Raw genomic sequence first — 27086 nt, forward strand, 5'->3', positions numbered from 1 at the left:
ACGGACGAAACAGCGCATGGCGGCCATGTAAGGACTCCGGTGAGCCTCAACGGTGTCGTCCATAAGTAACTGCTACCAGGACGAGTTTGTCCGTGGTCGGTGATGATTAGGACAATTTTTTACCCTGACTAGAGTGGCGCATATACGCATATACATACTTGGTTGTCTGGTTGTTTTTTTTTGTGGAGCATTTGGAATCCTGGGCTATCACTCTGTGGTAGACGAAGGCTTGCTGAATTGCACTCCTTCAGCTTAAGGTAAATGACGTTACCGACACTTGGGACGCGACTCGAAGAGATTTTTCACGCGGAAAGAATTTGTCACCGGAAATCTATTGAATCGAATCTAATTCGATGCTATCGAAGTAGGCTGTTAAATCTGTTCAAATGACAGGTACCATTCGAAGTGCAAGTCTTCCCAGTTCGATGATAAATTTGCATAGAAATGGTTTTAGTACTTCATAGAGAAAAACTTCATTCATGCGAAAAATCAATACTGTTGGAATTCGGAAAGATATTTAAAAGATTCAACTCAAACAAGCTCTCAGCTATGCATTACTCAAACGTGATTCGCAACCGTTGCATTAGGCATAAATCAAGTGTGTACAGTAGTAAAATCATAATTTCCCAATGACCGTCGTCTCTCCCGTAGCGTTTTTGGCAGAAGGATGGGCAAATGGGCATGATCCAACAGACAATGACTTTACATTACCAAAAAAAATTTTCCCTCCTCATCTTGCTTGCAAACTAAGAGAACGGAATCACAGCTTCGGTAAAGTTTCCAAATTGAAGCCCTGGAGTAGCGAACAAATAGTAGGTACTTCTGCGATGTGTTTGCGGTGCCGAAAGCTAAAGTCTACATCGTTCATTTTTTAGTGTATGATGAAGTATATTGAGCACACAGTCAAACGGCTTCTATCCTGCAGCAAATGGACGTCAAGTGCAGCATCATCTACACGGAAGCTGCACAATGGTATCTGATTTTGAAACGACAACGTTTGTATGTGTGTATGTGTGTGTGTACTTGCATGTTTCATGTGTTGAAAGTATACTCAAAGCAATAGAGTAAAAAAAAACGCCTGATTCGGCTTAGACACGGTATGTACGCTCTTCCATGTACGGATGCTGGTAGGAATACCGATGCAGCATAGTTTGTGCCTCATACTTACTGCTTATGCTTGGCTAGTGACGATGGCGATGTGCAGCCATCAGTGAATCGGGTGAGAAGGGGGCATACCAGCAGGAAAATTTTGTTCTTTCTTGCTCACTCGCACTTTTCTATTGTGCAGTTGTACGATCATGTTCCTCACATGGACGCGGCACATTTCCCAATGGAAACCGTGGGAAGGAGGGGGGTGGGTGAAATTTGTGTCCCGAAACATTCCTGCATGAGATGTTTCTTACTGATAGTTTGCAATGGTGTTTGTCGCTTCATTCTGGATCGGCGGAAAATCTCGATATTATATGGGAATAGATATGGAAAGTGGCTGCTACTGCAGGGAAAATTGTGTTTTCTTTCACCAGTATGAATACATGAGATAGCTTAGGACTACCCGGGTCGCATAAATTGTTCGCATTTCCGTTCGTCCCGATCGAGAAGCATACATTATTATCAATTTTGCGTGCATTTACATGCATCCTTTCCATCAATGTACTCACTCTTACCTTTGAAAGAGACTGGATTTGATTGAGGTACATTTGCTTTTTCCCATTTCGAATTGGGAAGGGGCAAAAATTTATAACGAAGATATATCAAAATTCAACAGCATCAATTATTGTTTCGTATGGGATCGGACAAACTAGTCTTTGAATTCGAACTAGTTCAAATGTATGTATGTTTTGCATTATTTTATTCCACTAGTTGAAATGTTTAGTACTATTTATCTTTGGAATATGTAAGATAATTTTGGAATGAGCAAACCAAATGAACAAAAGTCACCGGCATTGTTGTTTTCGAGGACATAGTCAATCACTCTTGAGCTCGATCTACAGCAACTGAAATTGAAGTTTTGTTAAAAAAAGCAAAGAATGAGTTAGGAATTTAATTGAATACAACTAACAGTGACTTATTCAAGTTCACCAGCAGGCAGTGAAATCAAATCAATTGAACTGTCGCCTCCGAATCTAATGGTGTTTTTCATTGAAAAACACTAGTGGGGTGGATTGCTCTGGTTTTGCACTTTCGAGCAGAAATGACAATAAAACACCTTCAAAAATTGCACGTATTCAGTGTCATTACTTTTTGTGATGTCGTCCTAAACATACCAGAGTTGCTCAGTTGGCATGCATTCAGAAGATATTTTTTTGAAAATTTCTTTTATCTCTGATTTATTTATCTATCATTTTTCCTCGATTTGTTTCTCGTTAGGAAGAGGCATAAAAATGATTCTGACGGTATAATACTATTTATAATACATTGTTTACATCTTATTAGATGCACATAATTGGAGCGTCACAGCTCACGCAAATTTACGTGGAAGAACATTCAATATTGTGTCTTAAATTTCATAATAAGAAATTCATTGAAATAATAAAAATTAAACTGATTGCGACCGCAGTGCGGCTTGAACCAAGAATCTTTGGATCACAAAGTATCTCTGTATCGACTGTGCCACAGAAGCACACATCTGCTTGGCTGGTAAAAGGTGCATTTAAATGCATAGAGTCGCACCGCTAGAAATATGTAAATTACAGTCGAAACCAGTAGAATTCATGCTTATCTAACATTAAGTAGTTACAAATGAAATTTTTCGTCATTGTCGATGTAGTCTTCATAGATTACATCGTATGAGGGATTAAGTCACCTGTAAATTCAAATTTTTTTGGTGTGTGGAGTTCTAAAAACAAATGTTCATTGAACAGAAACAGGTTTGTTCGAATGTAATCTAGCAAAATTTACGAATTAAAACACCCTATAGCTCCGGAACTGGAAGTATTATCTACAACAAATTCAAGGATTCTATATGAAACCGCAAGACTTTTCCTTTGAATCTACAAGTTCGTGAAAATCGATTTGGACATCTTGAAGAAAAGTGAGTGAGTTTCTTTTCGCGGTTTTTGACCACTATTTCCAATGCTTCCAAAACCTAATTTCGATGACCGGAATAGCCAAAGCTGGTTCGTATGGCCAGCAACAGACATGACCAGCAAATTGGACCAGTTTCGAACATACACAGCAAAAAATTATGAAATTTACAGGTAACACAAATCCACATGTGACACAATCCATATGAACGTAATTCGTGAAATGACTGATGTTTACAAGAATGATTTGAACTTGTGTCAAACACATTCCACCTTTCAAGCAGATGTGTAAATTTACATGTTTCAGACCATGAAATTATGTCAGAATGCTTTAAATATGTGTTCGATTTACTGTAGAAATGAGTTGCTTTTGACACTCGTATATGTCGGTCTCAGAAGACGTTAATTTAATCGAGTTTTTCTAGGTGTGCACACTTAGAAAAATTTACATCTTAATTGCTGCACATGAAAGGAGCGTCGCGATTCACTTACATCCACAATTCAAAACATATAAGGATAAGTCATATCTCTAACTTCACAGTTAATTAAGCTTGCATCGATACAGACGCAAAATCTATTTTTACATGTTAGTAGATGTAATATTGTATTATCATCGAAGAAATTACGACACACTTGAATTTACGTCAAGCGTAAATTTCATTTTTTTCCGAGAGTGTAGTTAAAAACTTTTCCTTCTTTCACTTCGTGGCTATAGGTGAGCTAAAAATTTTTAACGCTTAAACCAGTAGTTCCGCAACTGGAAGTTCGATCCAGATAAAATTCAGGAATTTTTTTTTGGGATTATAAGACCTTCTACTTAACCCTAAGTTCATAAAAATCGGCCAAACCATCTCTGAGAGAATAGTCTGAGTTTTATGTTGGAGTATTTAAACACTATTTTCGATGCTTTCGGAATCGGGAACCAGGATAGCCGGAATTAGTTTGATAGGTCGTCTACAAACAATGATTAACGGTTGGAATAGTTTCGAATTTTTGTCACGTTTTTCCTTCGCCGCCTAAAGTAACATCATACAATTTTTAACACTCTTAAACCCGTAATTCCGGGTAACCGTAAGTTGAAATTCTAAACCTTAGCATGGGATCACGAAAAAATCGAAAATCAACCACGCTTTATCTGAGTAAAGTGAGTAAGTTTTCAGCTTAGGAGTTGATTTTCGTTTTCTTTTGTAGCGTGTACAAAATTGAACAAAGCCCGGTGTGCATTGTTTATAAAAGCGAGTCGTGTTTTCTTTTTCCTTGTCTGTTCGGACCGGTGCGTACTGGTTTTGTATCGTCATTTTATATGGCGGATTGAAAGCTTTAACACTCATCGCCCTGTAATTGCGAAACCGGGCGTCAAATCCGGATAAAACTTTAACAGATGCTTTTGAGACAATATGAGCTTCAATTTAAATCAAAATTGGTGAAAATCAATTCAAGCATCGCTGAAAACTCGAAGTAAGTTCTACTTTTGGAGTTTTTATTTCGGTGTTATTAATGCCTAATCGAGTTTATAAGCCCACAAATTAATACTGCAATTTATCAGTCAGTTTCATGGGATTTGTACTTGTTTTTCCTATCGTTTGTGAAAAAATACTCATAAAATTGAAAACTTCCCACTTATCGCACTCTAGTTCCGAAACCGGAAGTTTTAAAATTTTTGAATAATTTTAAGATATTTCGTTTGAATCCTAGTTTGTGAAAATCGGTTAAGCCATTTCTCGGAGAATTGAGTGATTTTCACATATTACCCTATAACTCCGGAATCGGAAGTCGAATCCAAATGAAATTCAATTGCAGGCTATGTGATCATAAGACCTTTAATTTGAATCTAAGTTTGTGAAAATCGGTTCAGCCATTTCCGATAAAAGTGAGTGCATATTTTTGTTGCAATCACACACACACCCACACACACACACACACACACACACACACACACACACACACACACACACACACACACACACACACACACACACACACACACACACACACACACACACACACACACACACAGACAGACACACACGCACGCGCGCGCGCGGACACACACGCACACACACCCACACACACACACACACACACACACACACACACACACACACACACACACACACACACACACACACACACACACACACAAATATGTTCAGTTTCGGAGACCCCTGGGACTCGATTGAAAAGTCGGTTTCCAGAGTGATTGCATGGCCTTTCTATATGAGAAGAGCAGAAAGACCGGTAAATTGTGGTTCACAAAGTTAAAAAGTTTCAAAAATTCACAGAAGAACGGGTGTAGTATGATGGGTTAGTCGAAGCTTTTCATGCAGTCAACCTGAGTTAGATTTCCAAACGCAGCAGCTAGGGTCAGTACGTTTTCCTGGCACGAAGAGGCAAATGACCGCTAGATTGACCGCCAATGGAGCCCATCAGCATCCGCGCAGTATAAACGGACACGAAATCAGCACATTCCGTTCATTTTGTCCGCTTTTGCTGGATGTCCATGACAGCCCTGGATGTTCATGTTCATGATAGCTTCGTCGAAGGAACTTGGGAACGAAATCGATCTTATCGGAAGCATATCGCTTCAGAACTTTACTCCTATGTTCGCGGATGAACGGCAATAAAAGCATTTTTATGCAATTATCGAGAAAAATTTGGGATGTCATCGTGAGAATTCGACAAATGGTTCCATTTTCGGGCTACGACTACAAATTTCTTGCCAAATCATGGCTTTTTTCGCTAACTTGTCGAGAAACTCGAACTTGAATCTTTCCGGTACATATTTACGTCCAGTCACGAAGTTTGTTTAGTCAACGAATAAAGAGCAAACCTTGCGTTTTGTTGAAACACGGTCGTAGAAGGTCCTTGCATTCTTTTTGGCAACGAAATTCAGCTTTATGTGTCGGTTCGGATGTTTCCTTTCACTGGCAACGATTTTCCGCACCGTTTAAAAGTTGGTGTTGTACCTCCTGTGCACATCTCGGATCGAAAGACGGGGTTGGATCGCCCCCTTTCTGTGCACTGCACACGCAATCAGTGCGGCGGATTCCAGTTTTTTCGTAAGTCCGCTGAGTCCTTACCCCAAGCAGAGTTTTTTTTGTAGGGTCTGTTGTTTGTTACATTAGTCAGCTGTTAGAGTAAACAAACCACTATCAAAGATTTTCTAATTTCATCACGAAAGACGTGCTAGCGGAGCGCGAAGGACCACTTCCGATGAAACCCTCAACGAGTGAGCAAGTTGTATCGTGTTAGTGCGGTGATAATTTGAGTATTTTGTGAGAAAAAAAGGATTTTCATCCGCACTTTGGCGACTCTACGTTGTCACGCAACGAGATTTTTATTTGTAGTCCAGTGAAAAGAAAGTCCATTGGACTATAAACGAAAATTAACTGGCAATATAGCCTAAGTGGTTGTGCCACCAATCGGTGTCATCCTAAGTGAGGTAACGCCACCCAAGAAAAAGAAGAAGAATAAGAAGAATGAAGAATGCGACGGACGTATCAATTTTCTTTTAACCAGCTTTCAACTGGGATAACACGGGAATAAGTATGGAAGATAACTTTCCTTCCTATGGAGCAACGATTAACTTAACTTTTATCAATCCAATCGAAGGACCTGGTAAACATAAGGAGAAGAAATTTGAAAGATCCCATATTTGAATTTACTAGTGAATAAGAAAGCACCGAACACAAAGAATTTTTCCTTAAATTTCTGCATTTTTATTCTGAAAAACACTTGAAATGAATCAAAATATTCTCATCGCTCTTTTTCAACCCAATGTTCAACTCTTCAATATTTCTATTCTGGCGAGGTATAAACCTTTTGCATTCAGTTGTTTTTTTTTCAGTTAAAAATTCAAATCATCCCAGATATGATTCCAAACCGACAGCGCCACTTCCGTCGATGTGTCACGTCATGCCCATCAGCCCATCACGGCATCGTACACCTGACTGGGTATCTCTGGGCGTACACAACAAAACACACCGGATAGATCTTTGTAAGAAGGAAAAAAATATGGCCCCTCCTTCCCTTCCGCCGGTACCCGGATCTGAACGAAATCGAGAGCAATTGAATGAGATTAATTTCCTGTCGCGCACTGCTCACACAATCAGTGTAGGTAATCCAATTTCATCAGCATCTCGCACAGGATGCTACAGCATCGGTGATGGCGGGACCCAACAAACAAACGAAAAAAAAAAGCCGGTGACGATGACGAACCCACAACAGTGAGCACGCAAACGTTTCCTTTCCCGTTGAGGGGTTTTGTGTACGGGACCTAGAAAGCGATTCAGGTTTACAGACAATACCGACCGACCAACCGCTTCCGTAGGTACAAATACTGTCAAAATGTTTGGACAAACGATGTCAAAACATGTCACACGGGGACAATATTGCTCGATTTGATCCGCGGATGTTTTGAGGTTATATTATTAAACCCACTCGGAATCGCATTGTCTGCAGCATTCAGCTCGGCAGCCCCAGAAAAAAAAGCGAGCAGCACATTTCCTTTCAATTACTTACGCCTCTGGGTATGCGCAAGGTACGACGGTTGCAGTGTCGAAAGGAGGTGTGTGTAATGAGAAATTTGAAGACTTGAAAACTCCGCTGGACTTGAGCAAAAAAAAAACTCCAACAATATAGCACAGAATCGTGGGTCTGGGCTGCGTAGAGTATTATTGCTCAATTCAATGCAATAGACCATTCAGTCACATTGTCTGGACGGTTCTCCCGACTATTGGACAATGCAGATTACAGATCTGTGGAGAAACAATAAAAAACTACTCCCAGCTCAAATTAAATGAGCAACTTATTATGCTGTCATTTTGCAGCAACCGTCTGATCGGGATCGGGTTCCCAAAAACCAGTCGACTAGTTTTGAGCTACGTAGCATCGGAAGAAGCAAACGATGCGACAGCCGTTCGTCACAGTTCTTTCTAGATCGTTGGACGGGCAGACGATGAAGGAAGCTGCAGAGCAAAATTAAACATAGCAATATCATATTTCGCTTTATTTTGAAATGAAGAAATATTTCGTTCGTTGGCTGATGAACGAAATTCTAGCTATATGAATTGCTGCTAGCGAAGGATGTCGTTTAATTAATGCTCTAATGAATATTGATTAGTAGATTTGTTTGTTCGATGCAGTGGCTCCAACGGCGAATTAGAGAAATTAAAATGAGAAGCAGGTCTAATTTCATTTGAAGTGTTTCTGTGTGTGTTCTTAATTCTTAATTCGAGTTGAAAGTACCCGGTTCCAATTTTCTCATTGAAGAAATACTTTTGTCTCTTGTTTCATTTGATTTCAGGTGTTGTACGCTCTGGGAGTCAGTGGCTTCAATTCAAAATGTTTTTATAGATTTGAAACGAGTTCAACACTAATGAAATCTATATTGTCATTAAAATGATGAAAACCCAATTCCTTTTTCCAAATTTAACGAAAATGTGAGGAAAATGACCGAAATACAACGTAATGACACATCCCAACTAACCAAAAGTTCGGATAAAAAGGACTGATTTGGCTTAAACAGCTCTCAAAGTTCATCAATAGCATTCTAAGCAGCCCATTTTTTAAGTAATTATCCACACTTGAAAGTTCGCGCGACGCAAACGAACGAACTTCTAAGCTGCTTCTAGAATACATTGTTCAGCTTCTATGCAGCGAAAAAGTTCAATGCCAGAATTCAGTTCCAGAATTGAGATCCGAATTCATTTTTAGAATCCAGCAACAGAACCCCAGTCTTGAATGCAGAATCCTAGCTTAGAACTCAGATCCATATTTCAGCAACATTGATCAAATATTCGTGGTCAACCCCAATAATTAAGGGCTTAGGCCAGTGTGTTTTAGGGCGTTTTAGAGGACTTATTTCACGCTTCAAATCTGATTTTCTCAGAAACGGTGACGAATATCAAAAAACTCAACTGACAATCTCTTAAAACATTAGTTTACATTAGTCTGTGAAAATTTCAGAATAATTCATTGACTTTAGCGGTCGGCAAAGTCTTTTTTCTGAAAGAAGAATTGCATAGCTGGAAACGGCTGCTTTCAACTTGTTCATTGAATATCTCGCCTTCAAAAGCTTGGATCAAAAATCTATCCTGACAATATCAAGATAATTTAATTTAGAAGCGATTAGTGCATAACAACATATATGTTGTTGCGATAGAAATAAAGTGAATGTTATTTTTGTGAAGGTATGTCGATTTTTATGGCGGCGCCATTTTTTCTGCTCCAGTTTCCTGGTAACGTAACGAAACATGAGAGAGAAATAAAATCGGCTCATCGAGGCTACCAAACAAGCGGTAGCTTTATTGGATGCAGACACATTTTATGCAAACTTGTAACCGAAAATATTAAAACTTTCTTGGCCACCCGGCCACATCGAGAGTCATTCTGCACATTTGCTAGAGAGCATGGAGAGGAATGTAATACGCACAACGAGCCACGTGGTTTTACGCGACCTACTGGCCTCAGCCCTTAAGAGCTGCGATATCTTCAATATAAATGATCCGTGTCAAAGAAGCCTGAATATTAGGGTTAGGGCTCTTATTAGTAGGGTGATCCGAAAATTATTTTATGAATGTGTAGGGTTAAAGGTTTGCTCTCTCTGGCCAAATTGTTGATCAAGCAGGTCTGATTTTCATTTTCCGTATTTGGAGTTTTTAAAAATTTGTTAGAAATAATTAAGATCAATTTTTTTCTCGTGACAGGTGTATTCAAACATATCTTTTTGAGCTGGAATTATTGGCAAAACTGGTTCAAAAACATGGATTTGAACATGAAATAAAAGAAAAGCGTTTTTCTTTTCTCACAAATCCGTGAAAATACTCTCAAGAACTTTTATTGTTTCATTGAAAAGCGCAATCATTTTTTTTTTGTCAAATGGCAGTTGTCAAAAAATGACAAATCCTGCAGAAAAGAGTTTTATGAGAGGTTTTCACAAAATTAGATAAGTTTTCTAACAAAAATTGAAAAAAATGAGAAAAATAAAATCGGTTTAAAAAGATCTAAAACGATTCACAAGACAAAATCTTATCTCAATTTATATTGTATGGGATTTTGAGATGACTATGACCTTAAGTTTAGTTGAGTTTTCGATAAAAAAAAACTGAAAAGAAAACGACTTGGGCTAAGTTTTCATTAAAAAAACTATTTTTTTCCTATCTTGCAATGTATGAACGATTGATAGGAAACATAATCACATATCTTGGGACAAAATTCCATACGAATAAAAAAAGGCGTTTACTTGAAACTCGACTTTAAATTTTCACAATCGATTTTTTGTAGTGTTGGACTAAATTATTTTTTTGAATATTTTTGTTCAAAAATTTTTCTAATTGTTTTTGAGATTATATTCTAAAGTAGGTAAGAAAAAATCGTTTGCTTGTACCGCTTACATCCATAGAAGGCTTTTTTGACACTGTTTTCTTGTTCTGAAGACATCGCGGATCTAAAATATAAGAGTAGGGTTTTGTCCCCCTAAATTATGGATCCGGACCACTGTGCATTGTGAGAGACTTGATTATTTGGTTCTTTTTAGAACCAGTAGGTTTACCCCATACAAACCAACTGGGATATTTGTTTTCCAATGAAATTCGCTAATTTAATTTTCTTTAGCTGTGTCTTATTGATTTAATGTGCATCGAGAGCAGTTCTGCGGCCGGTAATTGTTTTAGCTTTGCGTTCTCCAGATACTAGCGAGTGGTCTAGTGGGGAAATTGGTGGCTATTATTTTTCAATAATATTCAGTGGAAGAAGTTTTACAATCATTTTTTATCATACCTTTTTGATGATTTATATATTTTAGTTGCAATACCTGAGCGGGAAAATTAAATTGAATGAAAACTAACTGAAAGGATGATTTTGTCGAATGAATACGACTTACTTTACTATGGGCGCCCTTTCGCGATATCCTTTTTGCGGGGGTCGACGAGGTCTAGAAATCGACCCGCCATATTTTATATAAGTTGTTATTTGAAATATTCATGCTAAAAAGTTGTGTTTATTTGACCTTCTGCAGAAATTAGTATTATACATCAGTTTTATAAAAGCAAGAAATTGAATTTTCAAACGAATTTGTTGGGGGTCTGAGGCCTAAGATAATTTTAATAAAGGGGACCATGTCCTAAAATAGTTTGGGAACCCTGCTGTGGAGGAATGGATAGAGCTGAATCACGAAAATCTCAATTTTTATTTAACGCAGCAACATAATTTTTTATCCATATAATCTAAAATATGCTCAGCAATTTATGATAAAAATTTTAATAGTATGAGATAACCTCAACTAATTCAAATTGAAATATTATAAAATGTTTGGTATGAACGTGCATTAAGATGAAATTCAGTGCTAAAATAAGGCGCACAAAGTTCCAACCACATGAATTGAATAAATTATCGCACAAAACGTATAGCGCAAAACCGACACATAGAAATACGGAATATTTTCAGTGGTTGAGCGCAGTGGGTTTACAACATGGTTTGTTCGTTAGTAAAACAGACGATGATTATAAAGCGGGAGTATATTTAATTGATTAGTCAACTGAGGGAGACATATTAGCTAAAGACGGTCAATTTAAACATTCAAATCATAATGCTCCTGTAATTGATTTTCTTGTTCTTCTTGTTCAGTCTTTGATACAAATCAAAACCTTTGAAAAACTTGAAATATCTTGTTTGTTAGGTGCATGTCATAACAGTACACAAGTGAATAACATTTCATTTCATGGCATGGTTCCAGAACCTTTTTGGGTTAAATTTTAAATTATTCTTCACACGAAAAAGCATGCTTTGTATAAAATTTTGGCAACGAGATCGTACATTGAAGAAGGGATATTTTGTCTATTTTCGCGGAGCTGGTTGATTAGCACACTTCAGAAATGAATTTTTCCTTGCAAAGATTGCAATGTTGGAATTGTAGTCATTAGTCCTAGCGGTGTCTTTGTAAACGACAGGTGTATGTTCCGTGCAATTACTATGGAACAGTTACTTGAAAGTTCTTGACTAGCAAAGCGAGGATCGAGTAAGCGATTGTTACTGTTGTAATTTCTGTTTAACGGCGCCAAACCTGCGGTAATATTATCATCCTCAGGATTCGAAATAATTAAATTATGAGTAGAAGAAAACATATCTGAAATCCAACAGTTCGAAGAGCAAGAGTTGATCAATAATGTACGAATGTTCGAACGGTAGGGTCGACGGTTCAGAGTACAAAGCGCTAGTCTCGCAAGCCACTTGTCGAGCAACGACCTTCCGGTCCTTCAAGTTATTGGGTGTTTTTTTACCTCTATACGACCTGGAACATAGTATCCTAACTTTGCTTTGTTGATTACTAAATTTTTTATTCCATAGGATGTGCAGAGTGGACCGCTTCGGATGTGAAAGCATGGACAACTCTGGAGCCATTTAAATTACAAGAGTGAAAGAGGATTCCTTCACGCTGTACGTTGATGTACGTGTTTCAAGAGTTTTCCGATTTTCTTGAAGAACCATTGGAAACTGAAGAGAACATTTTTTCTGTATGATTACAATTAAAATTCTCTCACATTACCGAACAGAAACAACTCATGACTAACGGTCACGGTGTTCATTCTTCCAGATCACGAGCCGTCACTTTCTCGTCTATAAACTTTCAACTTTTGACCATTTTTTTTCGTGACTAATCGTTATGGTCGAAACAACATCACAACTTTTTCCCGCTCACGTCAAATTGCCACTAACACGAAGAAGAGATTCGGTTACGGCTCCGGTTGGTCAGGCTGCCTGACATGATATCGCAGCCCCCCGTCTATCCCATGAATGGCCCGGATAGGCGTTTTTAGGTCGTGGAAAAAAGTTTGGCCACCGTCACCCTGATGCAGAGAGGGAGTGCGAAGCGAATTATGATTGGCGTGTGACGATCAAATTTCATGTACCTTGTGTAATAATGCTGTCAAACATGTTTATTTCCATGCCGACAGACGTGGCATTTCTCATCCCATCCCGCACCGTTCCACGCTGACCAATGGTGCTCTGACTGAAGGTGTGTCCTGCTGGTTCCCAGACGCAGTTCGCTCACCAAACGCGCCAGAACTAATTAACGGCAACAGGATTCTCCCATCACGCGGATGCCCCGGTGGGCGCGCACACGATGTTGAAGATGCTAGTGCTGCTGCCGGCTGCTTCGACTGCCGGAGTGGATTGAAATTAATATCGCTCAAATTTATCAAATTAGCAGGCAAAGGGAAAACTAACGAATGCTTGTCGGTCATGCGAGACAGCCCGCAATGAACGGGGAACGTGTTCTTGAGCAGAACTTAAGACAAGATCCAGGCGCTTGCGAAGTGTTGCGTTTCATTGCTTGTTGCGTTGTAGTTTATTAACTGCTTCGATATAGATAACTCAGGGGTGTATAATTTTTATTAAATTATGTTTTGCATTGCATTTGAAATTATTATTATCAGTCTCAATTTCCACAAACAAGAAAGAGAAAATATTAATTTAAATGTTACGACATCAACGAATGCTGATCAAGTGTAGGATTTTGAAAAAAAAATATTTATCGATCTGATGTAACTCTCTCTTTTCTGGAAAGCGTCGAATAGATGCTTGATTTCAGCTACCAGATGCCAGAAAATTAAGTTCAGTTGAAGCTAAAAAGAAAAACCATGGCTGGTGTTACGATTCTACTGACACTACGAACCCTTCCAGGTCGGGGCTCGAACATACGACAACTGGTTTGTAAGACCAGCGTCCTATGCATTGAACCGCCAACCCGGGATTAGATGACTCCAGTTGTGACTAATAGACAATAATTGGGAAAACCTTAAGAAATCAGCGGACGAAAAAAATGGGAACACGGGATCGTCAGTTGCGCAGCAAGCTGTTGAGGTGCTTTAAAGACAAACGCAGTCTTTCGATCAGACAAACGGTGTGGAACATACTTGTCAGGAAATGATACAAAACCAGTAATCATCCGAACTGGCACATGAAGAAAATTTCGTGGTCAAAAATACTTGTTTTGACTAAATACAAGTGAAGAACTTTGAACCAAGACGAAACATGCATCAAAATCGATTTTTCCCAGTAACAAAAAATAATTCCAAATGTAAAAGATATGTCGTGTTTTTTTTCAGCGCGGCACCAGTGTAGTGTAGCAGTGACTATATTCGCTCCAATTTGGGTGTAATCAAGGCATACTTTTTTCCGAACACCGGTGTAGTGCCATCGTTAAAAACGAAAATGCATGAGTCTTCAGCCGATGAAAAATGTGCGGTTATTCATCATTTATACCATTTACCAGAAGTGACAGCTCTTTGATCTTCGAACTTGGACCATAATTCAATAGTAGCTTTCAAATGAACCTAGATTTGTTAGAATCCGTTAAGCCATCTCTGATTGAATTAACCGGTTAAGTCATCTCTGAGTAAATTGTCGGTTGCGTCACTTTTATCTTCGAAACCGGAAGTGTCAGCCATTTGATATTTAAACTGGATTCACAATTCAGCAGAAGCTTTCAAACGAGCCTAGACTAGAGTGCCTATAACCAGAGTGACGACTTCTCATCCGTAATGTTGGCAACAATTTAAAACATTCCATTAGCTTTACATTGAATTGACAGGCCATTTGCTCGTTTGGAACTGGTAGCTGTCATTCCAAACGAACAGCTGTCGCCACTCTGATTATAGTCACTCTAGCCTAGACTTGTTAAAATTGACTAATACCGTTTTCGTTTATTGATCAAAGCAGCCCGAAAGCTGACCCAGTGTTGCCCAAACAACTTGTGAGATGTTTGTCTTAGAAACCTGGGGTCGCTCTAGATCGGACTCCAATTGCGTAGTTTCGCTCCGAAAATTTTCTCGGGTCGCATCCATGCGAGTTTGTTTATTTTTCTTTTTTTTATGAGCTGTTGTTTAGGGCGCGTTCCACGTGTTCGTTTTACTCGGAGTCAGAGTCGCCCGCGTGTAGGTTAAAAACGAAAACGGTATAAGTAATCTCTGAGAAAAATGAGCGGTAAGAAAACAATGCGTTTTGTCGCTTACGTCAGTTTTACCATGGGGAACGTGCCGCTTGGGCCAATTAGTTCTGAGTCGAATGAGTTGAATGAAAAATATCACTTAAAACCAAAAACCGCTTCCATTTCGCAATGGTTCAGAATCTGTCAATTTTTATGGTTGCGTCCTGTTGTTTACACTTTTCTCTAACCACTTGTGCAGTTGTTTATTCGTTTTCATTAGTTCGCGTGGACTTTCAGGGACAACGTCGAAAAATTGTGTACAAATGGTGCACAGAACGCCGACTGTCACTGAGAAAAATAGCAAAAATGGAAGTAGTAAGTGAAAAAGCCGTGCGAAATGCAATAAGGAAGTTCGGTGAGAATAACTGCTTTGAGGATAAACCGAAAACAGGTCGAAAAAAAGGTATTGCTAACCCTTAGTTGGATGAATGTATACTGAAGGCGTTCGAGCAAAAGAAAGAGGTTTCAGTTCGGGATGTGGCCAAAAAAGTGGGCACTTCGAAGTCAAATGTTCTTCGTGCTAAAGAACGTTTGAATCTTCGAAGCTATAAGAAGCAGAAACAACCAAAACGTAGTCCAAAACAAGAAGCATCGATCAGGCCGAGGGTTCGAAAGCTGTACAATACGGTTCTTGCTGGAAATTTGAACTGCATTATCATGGACGACGAAACCTACGTGAAACTCGATTACAAATTCTCGCCGGGACCACAATATTATACGGTGCGAGAAGGGCAAGTGTTAAACCAGTCCGAGACATCGATTGAAGTCGAAAAATTTGGTAAGAAAGCTATGGTCTGGCAAGCAATTTGTAGCTGCGGAAAGATTTCGAAACCCTTCATCGCCACTGCTTCAATGAACAGCGAAATATACATCAAGGAATGTTTGCAAAAACGACTTCTACCCATGATTCTAAGCCACAAGGATCCTGTTGTCTTCTGGCCCGATTTTGCTTCTTGCCACTACTCGAAATCAACGGTAGAATGGTATACTACCAAAAATGTCACTTTCGTCCCAAAAGACATGAATCCACCAAATGACCCAGAACTTCGACCAATTGAGGAATTGTGGGCATTAACGAAAGCACATCTTAGAAAACATGTCTCGGCAGCCGAAACCATTCAACTGTTCGAAAAAGATTGGTAATCAGTGTCAAAACTTGTCGCCAAGAAGTTTGTACGGAATTTAATGAGGAACGTTCGCAAGAAGGTGCGCCAGCTAGTCTACAATGGCTAAGTAGCAAATGTTGAGAATAATATTCTGTTGTTGTAGTCTAATATTATCAGTATATCGAATAAAATTTGAATATCTAATACTTGTGAATTATTTACAGCGAAATCAAAGTGCGTCCATACTTTCTGGGACAGCCTTTATAAATAGTGAAATTTCAATTTCAATATTTATCAATATCCAACGAAAAATATATGGAAGAAATATAATAACACTTCGGAAAAGGTATCACTCGAAGTCAAGACCTGCATACTTGCTCCGAATCTATTCCGTATTCGCCGGATTACGACTTTTGAGGTTTTAATTCATTCCTACGTCGATTGAGTAATTTGCAGAACAGTACTTCAAATATATTATATTTCTTCCATGTCATGGCCGATTTCAAAAGTTTTTGTGAGTTGACATTTTGTGGGAGGACGAATCAAGCGCTGCTTGAGATTGCAGTTGTGAGATGGGGCAAACAAACTTAGTCATTTCTATCTAAAAAAAAATAAGGACGAATTCTTCGAAACGTCAATTAATAATTGGCAATTCCATAAACTAATGGCAGAAAGGATGACGAAATCTGAATCAGATTTGTTCCGATTTAGATGAAACTTTGTGGACGTCTGGAGTGTGGCCAACCATTTATTATGCATGGATGGAGAGACAAATTCGACTCAAGAAAAATTTTGTAAATGGCGAATGTATTAATTTGTTGCATTCTTCTCAAATCGTTGTAACTCGGAATCTATTAATGGTATTAGAATGGAATTCAAGGAGATGTTGTAGGAATTTGGTAGCGTACTTTCAAAACAGGTGTACAGTGAAGAAAAAAAGGGTCAGTAATTTATCAATAATTCGAACATTTGCCGAAACGCAAAATTGATAGAAAAACTCAACATTTTTTTATGCAATATTTTTGTTTGAAATCAACATTGACATTAACGATTTACTCTTGTAAGTGAAGAAGTTATAGCTAAAACTATTTGAAAGCTTTTGTCAAACTTTAGGTTGACTATGAAATGAAGTCACTAGAATATGAAGTTAGTAAAAATTCTAGTACTAGTATTCGCGCGCGACTCAGTATGTTCCGGTTTAAAGATGCTCGGGTGCACCACTAAACTCATTGACTTCCCGAGTTAACGTTTCAACAATATCCGATACTCAAATCCCGGGAAGTCTTGATTCCTTGTTCTTATTCGTGAAAACTGAAAGAAAATTTAAAATACTATCGCGTAACGGACAAGAACTTCCTTATTTTTTCTAAATGGAATGACCTACTACAAAATAAACGAGTGAATAGGATCCATACGAAATAATCGATTCACTGTAGTGACATATTCTAAAAATTATATTAAATAATTTTAAATAACCAAACAAAGGTCTACAGATTTCACGTGCGTCTTGATTATTTATTCTATTAATTATTTATTAAATTTACTAATAGATCCCAACCGGCTACCGAGTCTAACACTTTTGAAAAATCATTTATTATTTTCTTTATATATTCTTATAGTAAAACATTTCAAGAATTTTCTGTGAAATTTTCAAGCTTATTGGAAAGTTATGGACCTTTATCTATGGCTATCTCATTCTACGAAGAAGCAAGAGCTCGGCGCACAGGCCCAATATTTCTACTTCGATTGACTTTAAATCTTGACAAAACATTCTTGAAATGTTTCATTACAATAAATTATAAAAGAAAAAATATGATTTTTTGAAAATGTTAGACCCTACGGGATCCCGGGAGTAATTAATTGTTTCCATTGATTTCTAGACAAAAACCTTTAAACGCGTTTTCTTCGAAAGCAGGTTTTGATAGTCCGTGTCCATCGTCATTCAAAAATTACAGCACCAATTTTTTTCAAATTTTGTACATACTTTCTATATATAAAAAACCAGACCCCAACGTTTTCCTTTTCGTTGTTTGTAACTTTGTAGAGGTTTAACAGCTACAAAATGGCGAATTTTTTCGTGAAAAATCGTAGTTTTCACTTTGAACAACCACCAAAAATTTAAAAAATTAAAGAAAATTCAAACAGAAACGTTGGGGTCTAGCAAAACTTCTACTTTAACTTTGATGCGTTCGTTTGTTCACTTCTGATTAGTCTGCGCAGAGATACAGTGGACACCGCAAATCATGATTTTCAGAAGCGTACTCGAAAATACCTCTTCACCGACTTATTTCTCAATATTTTTCTTCGAAAAAATTACAAAATGTTGTTCGAATGATGCTTTTTATCATGCAAAACATTTTAATTTATTTTGTTGAACGATAATTCTGGAATAATTCGCAAAATGATGATTTTTTTCATCGTTTAGAACCTACCCTCCCCCCCCCCCCCTCCTTAATGAAAAAAATATTGGAATAAAATTGAATAATCCGTCTGAAAAAGTTCCACCCAAAGGCAGGATTCGAACTTTTAAAGCTACCAGAAATATTGGTAAAATTTTGTTTCGCATTTTGAAAACTGTGTGACCTCATATAACAAGCAGCATTTACCAATCTATACACTCATCGATTTACCTGAATTCGCTGAATTATGACTGTGCAGGTCAATTTTATCCGTTTTTCGCTTATGCATTTTGATGAAGAACGCTCAAAATGAACTTTGTTTCTTGTCTGAATTCAAGATCACAGAAATTAAGCTATAACCAATATCATAATCGATTCTTAGGATTAGAGTGTGTTGGCCAATGCGTAAATAAAATTAATATCCAGATCTTGTGAATTTGCATTTTATAGCAGGATCAATCAAGTTAGTAATGCGAAATTCATTTGTGAAATGCTGGATGACTAAAAACGAAAAAACTCCGTGCTCATCGGCTGCATATGAAAATTTTACTCCTCATTCAGGAAGCCCACTTGTAGGTGGTACGGTCCACGTTTTGGATTAGGGGGATCTTTGGAGTAAAACGCACTCCCTAAGGAAATGTTGCTATATCTTAACTATAGAGAATAACACGGAAGAGTTTCATGCATGTCTATCTTCCGTAATCATTATTTCTCAAAATTACGTACAAATTCTCGCTGAATGCATTGAAAAATACATCAAATGGCTTATTTTCCAAAACCCTTAAAAATTTTCTATTGAAATATATGCGGGTCATGACGCCCGATCGTGGAAAATATGAAAAATATACTATTTAGATTACGCGAAGTGCGATTATCTGAACATAGAGGCAGGATGATCTTAAACACCGGCTAAACATCCATCAAAACAACGGATTAAAGCTCATGACAACCACGGGGCAATATGCACCCTCTTAAAGCTTCTTCTTCTTATTTGAAGAAAGCTTTAGACTTTTCGTTGATGAGATATTTGCCAGGTGGAAGATTGTTCACTATTATTCATTAAATTGATAGCTTATGGATAATTTTTGTAAGCGACTATTTGAGCTTTTTGCCTCACACAATTCGGACCATTTTGCCCCCAAAAATATGAGACGATAAATTTGACGATTTTTCTATAACATTACAAATACATCGTCTGTATTAGAACTAATTCTAGAAACCCGAATGATTGGCAAAGAAGTTCAATGGTTACATAATTAAAATCGTCTTCCTCACCCTAGAAAATTACTATGGAACGAACATTAAAAAATAACAGAGACATAATTGGTTTTTTATAATTTTTTCAGATATGATTGAACCATCGCTACCAAAGTTTTATAGTAATCTGTTGTTATGGCGGACTTTCAGTTTCATTAAAATTTCAGTGAAAAAAATTGGTAACTTTTGAGAAAAGCAAAAGGTGCATTATGCCTCGGGGGTACGTTTTACCCCAGATATTACCGAAGCGCCAGGGTCATTTCGACGAGAATTATTTCACCGAAAACCGTTCAATCGAAGGGGTCATTTCATTAAAATTTAAATTTTCCATAGCGGTTTTCGTGTCAATTGAAAAAAATAAAAGAAACCGAAAATATTTAGTTCTTTGGAAGATGAGCCCTAGTCCGTTGACACGGGTAAATGACAAAATAATAATCAACGTGTTGATTCTTGGTAATATGACCCATTCAATGAAACGATTTTATATCAGCGTCGGGTTTTTTTTCTGTGTTCAATGCGAATTAAACTAGGAAAGGTTTCCTGCTCCCGATAGGTTTATGGATTGTTCGCAACTTTTAACAATTTTTTATTTAAGCTGAGATCTTTACATTTACGCACTATCCCACACGTACTACACATTACTAACAATCACACTTTCTATTCAATGCCTAACCCATGCATGGTTTGAAGTGCAGCTCGCTGTAAGGGCTCTTCCGTCGATTGTATCCTAACAATTAAACCTCTTGATTTGTTACAACCGCACTACACTATGGAACATGTTTTCACATCCAATCAAAGCTCTGTTCCTGTTCGAGTATTTCAAAGTCTGGCGGGGCATACACACTCGGAAGCCCGTCGTAACACATTCCAGTACCCTTTCCACCCCATTTAACTGAGGCTGGCCACGGCTCATCAAATAGCTGAATTAATCATATTTACTCAGCATGAAAATACAAAACTTTCGACTACAACCACTCGAGGCTTTCGAAAACTAGCCAACGCGCCAGCCTAGCGATAATATTTGACTTTGTCCATCAGCATAATGGCCCCGTTGAGGGGTGTAAATACTCGAAACATTTGTGAATACTTGTCCGCTTGCGAGTAGGCCCTCGATCGGAGAAAGGGGTTCGGGGGGGTTCAACGGACGGGTCCAAGGGTTCAGCGGACAGCCCAATGGTCTAGGCGAAATAAAATCCCATTCGGCACCGGTCGGAGCGCACTCGGCCATGCCGGGCCTTCGTTGGCGAAGAAGTACAGCGGAGCGAGAGTAAGAGAGAGAGAGAGAGAGTGAGTGTGAGAAGGAGACGGTGTGGGAAGTCGGAGTTCAGCGCGAGACTATTTGGGTGGTATTTCTCCCTGCCCGAGTGCGCGTAGTTCCAACCTGTTCTTTTGCACCGTTCCCTTCTGCGGTCGGTGTTTGCATTCTGTATGCCACGGTGTATCTTTACATGTATTTATTTTGTTATTTTGATACTTTGGTTATTCAAACGGGGCTGTTGTTGTTGGTTTGAAGTGATGTTTGATCATCATGATTTTTTTTTTGTATTTAATGTTTTGCCTTTTGTGTACCTGGTCTATTCATGCGGACGCGCCCTGCTACAGCCTCTTCAGCTGGATTCCCCAACTCGTTCCGTTGAATGAGGTTGGTCAATGGTTGAAGTGTGTGTACCATTTCTGACACTGGCTGGTGCTTTCTTTTCCATTATTCAAAACTCTGGTCGGTACCCATCGAGAGTCGGTGTTGTGATAGGATGGCCAAGAAGTGCCTGTTAGTTTCATTGTTAACCGAGTCCATCGTCGTAAAGAGGCAGATTCCAGGTCCTGCCCGGCGTTGACTATTGTCTATGATTCATGTTGAATCACTCCTCCAGACCGAGACCGGTCTGGAGTCTGATCTGTCACTTTCGGACTTTGCGTTTTGCGGTCTATAGATGAACAAAACGGCAAACGATGAACTCGGGCTGGGCCGGGCTGACCGGTTGTAGCGATGCTCTTGGGTGCTGTTCTGGTCCACGCAAGAGCTTCTTTCATTTGGGACGTGCACACGTACGCGGTTAGGTCGGATGCATTATGATTGAGCTACCATTATGCATGCTGAAAAATGTTCAAATAACCACCATAACCCCAGCATGACGTTGCATCGACCTGCATGATTAATTAAAAGTTTTCGTACAATCTTGCTGGCTCGAACGATTCTTTTGTTTACACTAGAAATAGACAATGGGGAAGATGAAGTCTGCATTTATTTTACGATAATTTTCCGGATTGCTTTTATCTGCCATGTAAAGTAAGTTGTTCAAGATCATGACAATTGCCAATAGACAACAGTTCTACTTGAAAAATCTTAACTGAAGTTTGGTATTCTAGACAAATTTTTTTAGAGTTTTGTTTTTTCCTCAAGGTTAAACAATTTGTTCTAGAACACGAGTTAAAAATTTAAGATCTTTGTTAAGAAATTTTGTATTGTTTGCGCAGGATTCACCTTGTTTGTAAATCATAGTCTAACAGGTGGTCAGTTATCGATGCATTATTCTTGAAGAGCCAATACAAATATTCCAACAGCGTTCCATCATTAATACTTCACTTTTATACCGCGATTTTTTTTTAGCCTCAAAACACGACTCAGCTTCAAATGCAAACACTAACTTTCCACATTAATCTTCACAATCAACATGCCAGTTGATTTCATTTTTAAATCTGAGAACAGATAATAATAACTGGGGTCTAAATCTGATGAATATGGTGGATACTGTAGCGAATCCGATAAATTCTCAGCTGTAAGGAAACGCGGCTCCTTCATTGGATAACAGAATTTCACATTGAAGAACCCATGTAATTGAAAAAAAGTTCAAAGGTTTAAGCAAGCAAAGTACTGAAAGCTCGGAGCATATTTAGATCACTCATGCCACTCCTTCAGTGTTCCTAAAACACGTGAAGAGCAAGTCGTGGTATATATACATAGAGTTGTATATATATATATATATATATATATATATATATATATATATATATATATATATATATATATATATATATATATATATATATATATATATATATATATATATATATATATATATATATATATATATATATATATATATATATATATATATATATATATATATATATATATATATATATATATATATATATATATATATATATATATAGAATATTCCAACACTCATCGTGTAGACTACCAAAGTATCTTTAAATGAATCTTTCATGAGGGCAAACAACTTTTTTTGTGATAAACTTAAGCGATTCGATCAAAGCTTTGTCACAACGGTTTTCGAAGAATTGGCCGCCATCATCGCCGTTGGCCTTCGTCGAAATGGTTCCCATCGAAATATCCTCTGGTGAAATTGCTTTCGGTAAAATAATATACGTCGAAATTTCCTTTAGCGAAATTGTCTTCGACGAAATGACATTCGGTAAGATGTCCATCGAGAAAATGATCTTCGGAAGAATGGTTTCCCAAGAAACGCGGTTGGGTAATGTCAGAGACATAACAGGATGACGTGAATACCGACTATCAATAATCTAATACGCATGATTATTGATAGTCGGTATTCACGTCATTGAGTGAATTTTGCAATTTCTGTTGCTTCGCTTCCAGAATTATAACGGTGCATCTTTACTAAAGTACGATTTATTGATGACAAACAAATAACACAAATCACGCTGAACAAATAAGAACAGAGCAAAACAACAAACAATATTATAGTAGATTTATATTTTTGCAGATTTACATACTCAGTGGAGAAAAATTTCGCATAGTTCTTCAGCAATAATTTAATGGTTCAGAAAAGAACCGATTTGTGAAACTTATGCGATGTTTATACTTATTTATCTACATCAGAACCTGAATTCTTGATATTCAGGTACTGAATAAAAGAACTGAATTTCGAACCTGCGAGTCACTACGAATTTAGTTGAAAAATGCTGTCCATGAATTTAGTTTCAGAATTCTGGACCTTTTTCTTTTTCATTTCCGATTTCAATTCTACACAGTTCGAAAAAATCTTGTAATTTTACATCTTATAAGATGCACATGATCGGAGCGTCATATTTCACTCAAATTTTTATTCAAGAACATGTAAAATTATGTGATTTGAAAATTACATGGCTTGAATTCGAACGAAATAAAAAACAAAAGTTCGCTAGCAGCGTCGCGACTTGAACCGAGAAACATTAGATCACAAGCACATCGGTTACTCGACTGAACCACCGGAGCTCATATCTGTTCGTTGAATAATTGATACATATAAATCCAAACAGTGACACTTGGAAGCCGAGTGAAAATTACATTTGGAGCATGTAAAATTTTACGCGAGTGGATTATTGCGTCATTTGAAAAATTTAGTAGTTGTGAATTGTATCGTTTGTAGAATTCTGTCGCCAGTAAAATTAATAATTTTTTTCTGTGTAGAGCTGAATTTTCACCTTGAATTCTGAATCTAAATTCAGTTCCAAAATCTAGTTCTGAGTTCAGTTCCAAAATCTAGTTTCCGAATTTAGTTCCAGCATGCAAGTTTTGAATTCTGAAACTGAATTCAGGAATTTAATTCTGATTCCGGAGTCCGGAGTTCAGATCTAAAATGTTTTTCCAGAATCCATATCTCGAATTTTGTTCCCAAATTCTTAAGATGAATTGCTGAATCTGAATTATGGATACGAACTCCCAACTTAAATTAGGGCACTAAATTTAGTTCCAAAATCTAGTCAAGAATTCAGTTCCGAAAATCAAGTTCCAGAATCTAGAACGTCTTAGTCTTAGTCTAGAGTCTTAGTTTTAACTTTTGAACCTAAAACCAAAACTTAGTTTTTAACCATAAATTTAGTTCAGAATTCGGGTGGATAAGAACCCAGGAAAACTCACACCACGCAAAAGTTATGTTTTTGCTGCTGTTGGTCCTTACTACGACGTTCAGTTCCGTCTAACACACAAGAAGAAATGATCGATTTTTAAACATGCTCATTGAACATTTGAGTGTCAGTGCAAATGTCAGTTTCTCTTTGTTTACTTTCTCTTTCTATTGTTAAGGAATATTCTTCATTTTCCGATAATTTCTTCAGTGTAGATATAAAGATGATAGTTTTGGTTATTATTCTCTGTAAGTAGTTAAACCAATTGCTAAGAGTAACGTATTAATCGAAAGAGAAACTAAACAAAAAGTATCTGTCATCTGCACTTAGGACCAAATCTAATGTTCATCGACTATTCGACCTTCTCCAGTTGAGCATCGGGACCTTCTCCATTTGAGCATCGGGACTGATACGTGCCTGAGTAGCCGTCGTCCAAATGCGAAAAAAGCAAAAGAGTTTCCAAAAAATAGAAAATCTAATTTTTGAGTTATTTTTGGTTATCTCACACTGTTAAAACTTTAAACTGATCATATTTCTGATGAAACGGATAAAGAATTATGTCGTTGCGTTTAGTACAACTTGGAATATTACTATTTAATTCTACCCATTCTTCCTCAGGGTGAAATTTGAAAAGGCGCCCCATAGTGAAGTAAAACGTGTTCACGTCAAAATAAAAGTTCTTCATCGAAGTCTCCTTCGGTGAAATAAGCATAGTCAATATGGCTTTTGATGGAAAAAGTTTCGATGGAATGGTGTTCGGAATAGTTTTCGTCAAAAATGACCTTCGATGAAATGGATTTCGACGAAATGTCATTTGATTGATTGTCCTTTTCAATGAAATAACTCGTTCTTCTGACGAAATGTTCCATTCGGCGAAACACTTTCTTCTACAAAATGACTTCTTCTCGTGCGCCCTTCAGTGAATTTTCCTATTATTTTGGCTTTTGATGAGTTAAGCTAAAATATGATTAACTAAATATTAAGTCATTCTCATTCTACACAGTTCGAAAAAATCTTGTAATTTTACATCTTATAAGATGCACATGATCGGAGCGTCATATTTCACACAAATTTTTATTCAAGAACATGTAAAATTATGTGATTTGAAAATTACATGGCTTGAATTCGAAGGAAATAAAAAACAAAAGTTCGTTAGCAGCATCGCGACTTGAATCGAGAAACATTAGAATACAAGCACATCGGTTACTCGACTGAACCACGGAGCTCATATCTGTTCGTTGAATAATTGATACATATAAATCTAAACAGTGACACTTGGAAGCCGAGTGCAAATTACATTTGGAGCATGTAAAATTTTACTCGAGTGGATTATTGCGTGATTTGAAAAATTAAGTAGTTGTGAATTGTATCGTTTGTAGAATTCTGTCGCCAGTAAAATTCATAATTTTTTTCCGTGTAGATCTGACTTCATTTGCTCACTTGTTTTAGCATGTTGGATCAATAAAGGTTGAATGGTATAATAATTTTTTTTAACAAGTGGAAAATTCGTACTAATCATCACTATGACATCGCATAATAACGATTTCAAGACACGTCACGTCAAAATAAAACTCCTTCATCGAAGTCTTCTCTCGTGAAATAAGCTTAGTCAATATGTCTTTCAAAGAAATGAGTTTCGATGAAATGGATTTCGACGAAATGACCTTTGATTAATTGTTCCTTTCGATAAAATGACTTGTTCTTTTGACGAAATGTTCCCACTTTCTTCTGCAAAATGCCTTCTTCCGTGAAATGCTCCTTTTTGTGAAATTTCGTACTCTTTTGACTCTTTTTGGCAATTTTGATGAATTCAATTAAAATTTGGTTAATTAAATATTAAGTAATTTTCGTGCTAGATTTTACTCTATTCGTCCATTTGATAGATCAATATAGGTTGAAATTGTATATTCTTTTTTCAAATAAGTGGTATTCGTACTAATAATCACTGTGACATCTCATAATGACGATTCCAAGACATTTGAGTTTTTTGGAATAACAACCGGCTTTAGAAGTAGTTCCTCTTAATCGGAAAGCTCTTATCAATCATATCGCTTCCACATTTCTTTAGAACTGCTCTCCGATCATCATTGAGCTGTGAGAGAAGTCCGGGGATTTCACAGTGCGTTTCAAAATTATCTTTCCGATTGATTGTCCTTCACGGAATCGACTGATTGCCCTTGTTGGTCTTGAAGGATCTCTTCACGTTGGAAAGGTTAAGTGAAGCAAGGCATAGAGAAGAAAGAAACCCAATAATAAAATCGTCAACAATCCGAAACTAGATCCGAACAGGCTATGCATCAACCAACCCCGTCACCATTGCCGAACTTTACTTCTGTCAGGAGGCAGCCAGCGGGCGAAAAACTCTCGCACATAACAAGTTTCGTCTCCCGTCCGTCCCCAAACACCACTGCCACTTTTGAACATTTTTGTGGCAGTGATT

General features: G+C 37.6%; 2 protein-coding genes across 2 annotated transcripts in view; one reads left to right on the forward strand and one right to left on the reverse strand.

Annotated features, from left to right (window-relative positions):
* LOC131432749 (uncharacterized protein DDB_G0283357) overlaps positions 1–27086 on the reverse strand; it is a 370149-nt gene that overhangs the window by 12977 nt on the left and 330086 nt on the right. The gene's annotated exons all lie outside the window — the stretch shown is intronic.
* Positions 466–12763, forward strand: LOC131432750 (uncharacterized). Its single transcript, XM_058599245.1, has 4 exons — positions 466–598; positions 652–812; positions 876–972; positions 12369–12763. Exons 1-4 carry the CDS (start codon positions 550–552, stop codon positions 12437–12439), a joined length of 378 nt encoding a protein of 125 aa, XP_058455228.1. The 5' UTR covers positions 466–549; the 3' UTR covers positions 12440–12763.

This window comes from Malaya genurostris, chromosome 2, assembly GCF_030247185.1.
Source record: "Malaya genurostris strain Urasoe2022 chromosome 2, Malgen_1.1, whole genome shotgun sequence".
Classification (NCBI taxonomy): domain Eukaryota; kingdom Metazoa; phylum Arthropoda; class Insecta; order Diptera; family Culicidae; genus Malaya; species Malaya genurostris.

What these genes read in the sequence shown, in the direction of transcription:
- LOC131432750 (XM_058599245.1), top strand. Translation starts at nt 550, where the DNA reads ATGCATTACTCAAACGTGATTCGCAACCGTTGCATTAGGCATAAATCA. An exon ending in CCTGGAGTAGCGAACAAATA is followed by an intron (nt 813 to 875) that starts GTAGGTACTTCT and finishes TTCATTTTTTAG; the next exon opens with TGTATGATGAAGTATATTGA. An exon ending in TACACGGAAGCTGCACAATG is followed by an intron (nt 973 to 12,368) that starts GTATCTGATTTT and finishes TTTATTCCATAG; the next exon opens with GATGTGCAGAGTGGACCGCT.